We start from the raw sequence: 8,549 nt of genomic DNA on the forward strand, positions 1-8,549 counted from the left end.
TGTGTGTGTGTGTGTTGTAACTGAGGTGTGTGTGTGTTTGTGTTGTAACTGAGATGTGTGTTTGTGTGTGTTGTAACTGAGGTGTGTGTGTGTGTGTGTGTGTGTGTGTTGTAACTGAGGTGTGTGTGTGTGTGTTGTAACTGAAGTGTGTGTGTGTTGTAACTGAGGTGTGTGTGTGTGTTGTAACTGAGGTGTGTGTATGTGTGTGTTGTAACTGAGGTGTGTGTGCATTTGTGTTGTAACTGAGATGTGTGTGTATGCTCCCCAGGTGCTAAAGGGTGTGTGTGAGCCGCAGTTGTGTGTGTGTTGTAACTGATATGTGTGTGTATTGTAACTGATATGTGTGTATTGTAGTGGATATGTGTGTGTGTGTGTTGTAACTGAGGTGTGTGTGTGTATATTGTAACTGATATGTGTGTGTGTGTGTGTGTGTGTGTGTGTGTTGTAACTGAGGTGTGTGTGTGTGTATTGTAACTGATATGTGTGTGTGTGTGTGTTGTCACTGAGGTATGTGTGTGTATTGTAACTGAGGTATATGTGTGTTGTAACTGAGGTATGTGTGTGTATTGTAGCTGATGTGTGTGTGTCAGAGGAGGCTCCTTCATTGAGGAAAATTTCAGAGAAAAATAAAAAATATATAAAGTGAATTACTAATCTGATAAATTACTGTTACAATTACTATTTGAACACTTTGAATGAACAAAATCGTTCCCATAGGTCAAAATGCCAACAGCACCCCCTATCGCAATTGAAAATAACTGTATGGAGGAGCTTCCTCCTCAAGCCCCTCATTGAAGTCCATTATAAACGCCTCGGACCCCAGCGGCTCGTGAATCACGTCGTTTTCAATGGCTAAGGGAGGTAGCTCCTCCGTACAGTCATTTTCAATTGCGATAGGGGGTGCTGTTTTTAGCGGCAACGGTGAACTAAACTGCTCTGCAAGCAAGAACGTTATCTGCAGTCATACAACTAAGAATCTTGTGTTGAACGGAAGGCTTGTTTTTTTGCTCCTGAAATAAACAGTACAATGGAATCAGAGGACAATGTCCATCTTTTATACATTCAAATACAGTGCAAAGGTTAGGATCAAAGCAGGAAGACCAGTTCCAAAAATGAAGGATGGTAAGGCTAGTGTAGGCTACTGAATGCTACGTAGAAGGCCTATGACAAATAGCCTACTCATGACTAACTGGTACCGTTAGCACTGGTCTGTCACAAACGTGGACAGTTCAGGGATTTGGTGATAAAACATTTTCGGATAGTTATGCATTGTTATAATCATCCAAGTTATGCCTCAACTAAACAATTGTTAAATAATGTTCTTGTTTTCACCGTTCTAACTGTATCTTTGGATGGTTACATTGTTAATGAATGTTTCGGACCATGATGCATTCCTTTAATGACGTCTTCAATAACATTTACCTTTCGAGTATAAATTCCCACTTTATAAAACAAGTGTCTATTTTTAGTATTATAGACTTTTTTGCAAATGTATTACATTGAGCAAAACCTCCTGACTTTCCATAATTTTGCACATCTGGAAAACAGTATTTCATAACTAGACCTACATATCTTCCCTGACTTCCCAGACCTAAATTTACATTTATTTACATTTACATTTATTAATTTAGCACTATTATCCAAAGTGACTAGTATATATAAATTATATTACAAAGTCTATTGTCCCTGGAGGAGTTTGGGGTTAAAGGGACACCAGGCAACGTTTTCGTGTTAATTAATCATCTTCGTAAGTCGGTATATGGTTAAATGAGTCATTACGGGGCGAATGAAGGCTCTCTCGCCCGCCCCTACTGCCTGTAGGAAGAATATCCCACTTGCAAGTTCGGTGTATCCTACCCGCCGACCGAAGCAGGATCAGTTTACAGCACAGAGGCAGGCTAACGAAACGCTAGAGATTGTTGCAAACGTGTGTATAATGGCAGAGCCGGCGAAGACAGCAGAGCAGCGAAAACCCTTGACGGAAGACGCAAAGAAAAGGAAAAGAGCTTCAGACCGAGTGAGGGGGAGTTTCGTAGAGAAAAAGCATCAGGCTTGCCTGGTGTCCCTTTAAGTGCCTTGCTCAAATGCACAATGGTGGAAGCCAAGAATTGAACCACAACTTTTCTGGCTGCTGCATGCTAGCCTAGCTCCTCAGACCCCCCCCCCCCTAAGAATGTCAGAACAGCATTTATTGCACAACACACAACATTGCCAGTTAAAATGCTACATAGTACATACTGCTGCTATAAATGTGTCTGGGTAGGTGGCCTACATACTCATTCACATATGCCACCAACACCATCACAACCTCACATTTGCCACGAACACCAATCAAGCGGACATTTCTTCCTCCGTTATTTTTTTAACCACCGGCCGCCACTGGTGTGTGTATGTGTGTGTGTATTGTAACTGATGTGTGTGTGTGTGTGTGTGTGTTGTCACTGAGGTTTGTGTGTGTATTGTAACTGAGGTATGTGTGTGTTGTAACTGAGGTATGTGTGTGTGTATTGTAGCTGATGTGTGTGTGTGTGTGTGTGTGTGTGTATTGTAGCTGATGTGTGTGTGCATCTTCCCCAGGTGCTGGAGGGTGTGCGTGAGCTGCAGGCGGAGCTTGTGCAGTGGGAGGCGAGCGTGGCGCGGCAGGTGCAGGGCATCCTGGAGAGGTACCCGCTGGAGCTCCGCCCCCTGCCACCTGCGCCCGCCATCGACTCCGACAACACGGACGACGACCGCCTGCCCCCGCCACTCACGCCGCAGGTCTTCGCTGGCTAACGCTGCCCTGTGTGTGTGTGTGTGTGTGTGTTAGCCTGGTACGTGTGGGAGTGTGCAGTGTGTGTATGAGAGATCTGTTATTATTTAAGGGAAAGAGCGTCTGCTGTGCGTTTTCAAATGGGTGTGTTTGATCTCCATCAGTTTTGTTTTTATTTTGATATTTTTCCATCATTTTAATTTCATCCTTTTACTTTTTTTTAAGTCATTGTGTACATGCTAGAAGCAGACAGCTAGGCTGGTGAAACTTAAGAGACGTGCTTAAAGCAGAAATGCTTACAGCAAATGGCCAGGCTAGGGCTAGGCTAGGTTCTTTAGCCAAATGTCCAGGCTAGGGCTAGGCTAGATTCTTTAGCCAAATGTCCAGGCTAGGGCTAGGCTAGGCTCTTTGCCTCTCTCCAGGCTAGGCTCTTTAGCTTCTCTCCAAACTCTGCCGTTCAGGTCCATCTTAATTGTGCAACTGACTCTGTGAACTCATAAAAGTTTTATTTATTTATTTAACTTATTTACCGCAAAAAATTCAGTTCAAATTTCTCTGCGAGCCACATGCAGTCAACAAAAGAACAACAACATATCTGGCTCACGAGCTACAGACTCCCAGCCCCTGCACTACACACGTATTAGCCTGGGTTTTCCCATGCTGCCTTACGCGCACAATTTTATTCACGCTGCTAGGCAGCCTGGATTCCATGGAGCAAATTTTCGCCTCAGTTAGGGGACCAATCACAGAACGGAGGGAGGGCAGCAAGACGATGACGACACACCGAAGCCGTTATGAGCTACGTACAGACGCATTTGATAGACATTCGTAGCGCCCAATAAACGTCTCTGGGCATTCGTAAACCACGTTTCAAATACTAGAAAATGAATGTCTAGTTCCCAATGAGATGAGGTCTGACGTTAGCCAGGCTACACACGTATATGGTGTACCAACAAGAATATTCAAAATGAGACGCAGGGTTCTAATGCGTGTCCGCAGCTCACATCTGCACTGTGGAAACTGCTCAGTGAGAACAGGCAGTGACACCAGCCCCTGCTAATTTATTGACACGTCACAAGACTGAATCAGGCATTAATCGGTTGGGTAATTAGAAGAACTTTTCGACAAATAGAAGAAAGATGACAGCGCTGGACTTTGTCAATGTTTTTTTTTAGAAGATTTTTGGTAATGGTGAGACTTTTCAAGGAATTCAGCGCTTCCTTGTCTGTGCTCTGCCCTACCGCTGTTTGCTTGTAAGGTCTCGCGCATGCTGTTAAATTTCATAGTGATTAAATTAAGGTTAGTTTCTGTGCAGTGGTATTATAACAACAGACATATTAGAGCCCAGAGTGCAGGAAGTCAGGGAGCCAGACTCGAGTCGTGTAGAAACCTGAAGCTGAAGTTAGTGTTGCGCTCCAGATTATACCTCATACCTCTGGTCCTCCGCGAGTACATTTGAAGCTAATCAGTCTCATGGCATTACGCACCCACTCCGCTGCGTTACATATCCAGTGTTGCGCTGCTTGGGCTGAAATAGGCAGTGTTGTCCAGTGTGTCCAGTATTCACGGTTTTGGGGGCTTAAGACTGAAAGGGAAAAGGAAATTGTAAATGTGTTATATAACTAACATCCCAGAGAAGCTGCTGGGGGCAGACCTGTGGTCATAACTGACCGCCACACTTTAGGGATCAATATTCTGGTGGTCAGATGTGTCGTAAAACACACCTGAAGAATAAATCTGTACGCTAATGATATTTATACCATTCCTGTGATATATGGGTACGAATATGTTAAAGTTCATTCCAAATATGTTATTGTCTCGTGACTGCATGGGTATGAGGCCTTCCCAAACTTACTGACCATATGATGCCTCAGGAGTTTGTTGTGGTCTCATTGCATTTGGGCTGTAACCGTCTGGCGTCTTGTACAACCATTAAAATATGTTACTGTACCTGCTAGTGTTAATGAGGTTGGGTTCTGCTACACCCATTACAATTATGTTACTGTGCCTGCTAGTGTTAATGAGGTTGGGTTCTGCTACAGGGATGGAGATAGTACTACAGCGTTATTGTGGGTTGGGTACTGCATTGTTAATGTGGTAGCATACTGTTACAGCGTTAATGTGGTAGCATACTGTTACAGCGTTAATGGGGTTAGTACTACAGCGTTAATTGGCTTGGTACTACAGCGTTAATTGGCATGATACTACATTGTTAATGTGGTTGCATACTTTTCCAGCGCTAAAGGGGATGGTACTACAGCGTTAATGTGGTTGGTACTACAGTGTTAATTGGCTTGGTACTACAGCGTTAAAGTGGATGGTACTACATTGTTAATGTGGTAGCATACTGTTACAGCGTTAAAGGGGATGGTACTACAGCATTAATGTGGTTAGGTATTGTTACAGCGTTAATGTGACTGGTACTACAGCGTTAATGGGGTTGGTACTACAGCGTTAATGGGGTTGGTACTACAGCGCTAATGTGGTTGGGTACTGCAGTGTTAATGTGGCTGGGTACTGTTACAGCGTTAATGAGGTTGATACTACAGCATTAAAGGGGGATGGTACTACATCGTTAATTGGCTTGGTACTACAGCGTTCATTTGGTTAGGTATTGTTACAGGGTTAATAGGGGTGGGTACTACAGCGTTAATGTGGTTGGTACTACAGTGTTAATTGGCTTGGTACTACAACATTGATGGGGATGGTACTACATCGTTAATGGATTGATACTAGGGCGTTAATGTGGTTGCATACTGTTACAGCGTTAATGGGTTGATACTACGGCGTTAATGTGGTTAGGTATTGTTCCAGGGTTAATAGGGGGTGGGTACTACAGCGCTAATTTGGTTGGTACTACATCGTTAATGCTGTTAAGTATTGTTACAGGGTTAATGGGGATGGTACTAGAGCAGTGTTTCTCAGTGTGGTCCGCAAGCTATCCCAAGTGGTCCGCGAGCAGACGTGGTAAGATATAATGTAGAGGAGTTGTTTGCAATATTGAACCAACATGTATGTAAATCCAAACAGTTCTGCCTAAGCTACGGCAGTTTAAATCATATGAATCCTCTGACATAATAAGCAAGGTGCAAAGACAGTTAGCAAGGTGGTTCACTAATTAGGCCTATTGTGTAATATACTGTTGAAGTAGGTCTAGGCCTACTCTTTTTTTTTTTCAGCTTGGTGGTCCACGTGTTTTTTTATTTGTTAGGTGGTCCGTAGTCTGAAAAAGTTTGAGAAACACTGTGCTAAAGCGTTAATGGGGATAGTAGTAAAGCGTTTAGGGCATTTCAGTACAGTACCAGTACAGCAGCATCCTGGAGGCTGGGAGGGATGAAACAGGCCCTGCTACTGTACGTTATCACACTGGGACTTGGGACTGCTGCTGAAGGGACTGGTGCTAGAGACGTGTGTGTGTGTGCGCGAGTGTGTGTGTGTGATCATGCCCCCAGCTCTCATTGATGTTCTGAATATAACCAGTGCATTGTTTGACTACTGTGCTACCTGTTCAGCCTCTAATGGGCAGTTTAAGGGACAGTGTGTCTCATTCCTGCTGAAGACCTCAATATCATTCATTTTAAGATCAATTCCATTCATCATTCATCGTATTATCATAAAAGTGCACACTAGTCTTGTCACGATACCAAAATTATGACTTCAATATGACACCAGTATTGATGGCACAATACCAATGCAAAAGCCTTAAGCATCAGTTATTAAAGTAGTAGAATAGGCCTAGATAATAGAACATAGGACTTATAATTCTTCTTTTTTTGTAACTGATAATGAATATGGCTTTTATTAAGACCGAATTAAAACGCAATTGTTAAAGTATCAGGACTAATAAAGATAGTAAGAGTATTGTGACATCTTTCTAGTATTGGTGTATCATGCAACACTGGTGGACACTAAACAGCAACCTCACTTTTAATGGTCCACACAAGGGTGTGTGTGTGTGTGTGTGTGTGCAAGCTGCGAGCGAGAGATCAAGAGAGAGGTTGTGTATTCAGAAAACACTCCTTATTTCACCGTTTGTAAATGAGGGAGATTATCTCCCTGTACGGTTAGAACTCTACCTTGACTGATTTATGTATATTTATTTAAAAATGTAATATATTTGAGTTGTTTGACAGAGTAATCATAATTTATCATGCAAAATAAAACATTAATGAAGGCTGTCGTAGTGTCTTGTTCATCTTCTTTGGTGTTGTGGCTTTAGGTGTCCACGGCTTCAGAAGCTGCATCTAACCCATGTGCTGTACTGTGGCTATACAAAGTATTCACTTGGATATTTCCCCTTTTTATTGCTTTGATAAATGGAATCTTTGTAAAAAAAAAAAAAAGGCCAAATTAAATGGACAATAATTTACAAAAATCCCGTCAAGGTGACAGCAAATTTCTACAAAGTAATGTTAATTAATTAAAAATAAACAATGCAAAATAAGCGATTGCTTTAATATTTACCCTCGTTAAAGTAACTGACCTAAATCAACAGCGGTCCAGCCAATTAGCCTTTTTTACCCGGCGGCGAGAACGAGGCTACAGGGTACACTTGCCATTACACCTCAGTCCAGCAGATGGTGGAGATATTGCACTCTGTTTGCAAACTGCAAAAACTCACTGAAGAAGAAGAACATGCCAGTAAAGCCTTCTTTTTCGGTGAGATTTTTCTTTTGGCAGTTTGCAAACGGAGTGCATTACCACCATCTATTAAGGTTTTGCACCTACGTCATAATGTCATGTGACCGTTTGTTTACAACTAGAGTGGTAGGCAAGAATGGTAGGCAAGGCACTGCAGAGTGGTAGGCAAGCCTACAACAGTCGGGTTGCATAGGCTACACATGGTTAACAATAGCTTCAAAATTGAAATTTGAATATCAAATATTGACCGGGATGCCGACCACTTGTGTAGACCCTAACAGTTGGTTTTACAATAAGAAGCAAAAAGGCAACGAACGACCGTTTAGCCTACCTATCCTCGTGGTTGTGGAGGATGATCGTTAGCAGCTGTGAAGTATTTTATTCTCAGGATGGCCTAATGGTGTAGCCTACTGTCTACGAAGACGTAGGCTAAAATACAACTATCTACAGTCACCCAAAAATGAATTGCCAGAGATAGGCTATGAAGGGAAAAAGTGCAGCATTTTAAACATGGCAAGATTAATTTTACCGGAACAGTTTGTTCTAATTTGTCTCGTGAAATTCGTCCGTGTGGACATCAATCACCTATCTTCTGGCCTTCTATTTCAAGTTATCATGAGTGTCATTTGATTATCACAAAATAAATCAAAACAGAAAAGGCTTATGTGCTATAGCCTACAGCTCAGTTAGGCTAACTCCCCTATGTCAAAATAAACTGATTTTTGAGCTGAACTTAACACAGCAACCTCAAACACCGCTGTTGAACCTAGGCTACTGCTTCAGTCATGTAAGAAATAAGCAGTTTATGAATTATCTTTACCCGTTTAATCAAGTCCACATTACAAAACAACAGCATATTTAAAGGCTGAGCTAGCATAACAGCCTAATATAGCCGATACTGCAATGAACTAGTAAAAAAGTTTCATACAATTAATGAACTTTATCACTTACATTCTGAGTTTTTCTGGGTGGTTATATATCCATGCAGATCGTCTTCGAATGAGTCATCGCTGTTATATGTTATAATATGTTACAGGATTCATGACTTTAACGTCATTAATGTTACATGATGCTGACTGACGCTGGCTATGTAGGCTAGCAGTGCTACCGTTTTAACGTCTGCTGAGTCTACATGCCTACCAAAAGCTGTCGCTGTTCA

General features: G+C 42.2%; 2 protein-coding genes across 7 annotated transcripts in view; both read left to right on the forward strand.

The window, feature by feature from the left end:
• Positions 1-2,873, forward strand: part of LOC121709070 (histidine-rich glycoprotein-like) — a 14,835-nt gene extending 11,962 nt beyond the window's left edge. Inside the window, exon 4 of one of the 2 annotated variants that reach the window (XM_042092135.1) lies at positions 2,862-2,873. The gene's annotated coding sequence lies outside the window, so the exon portion shown is untranslated. Of the gene's footprint in view, positions 1-81; positions 111-2,861 lie in introns of those variants that run through there. The other variant, XM_042092134.1, reaches the window with a different exon arrangement.
• LOC121709066 (rab5 GDP/GTP exchange factor-like) overlaps positions 1-3,495 on the forward strand; it is an 18,673-nt gene extending 15,178 nt beyond the window's left edge. For all 5 annotated transcript variants that reach the window (XM_042092121.1, XM_042092122.1, XM_042092124.1 and 2 more), the window contains one exon: positions 2,578-3,495. In XM_042092121.1, coding sequence (XP_041948055.1) covers positions 2,578-2,772 — 195 coding nt within the window. In that variant the 3' untranslated portion in view covers positions 2,773-3,495. The remainder of the gene's footprint in view (positions 1-2,577) is intronic.
• Positions 3,496-8,549: the final 5,054 nt, after the last annotated feature.

This window comes from Alosa sapidissima, chromosome 5 (assembly GCF_018492685.1).
Source record: "Alosa sapidissima isolate fAloSap1 chromosome 5, fAloSap1.pri, whole genome shotgun sequence".
NCBI classification, from domain to species: Eukaryota; Metazoa; Chordata; class Actinopteri; order Clupeiformes; family Clupeidae; genus Alosa; species Alosa sapidissima.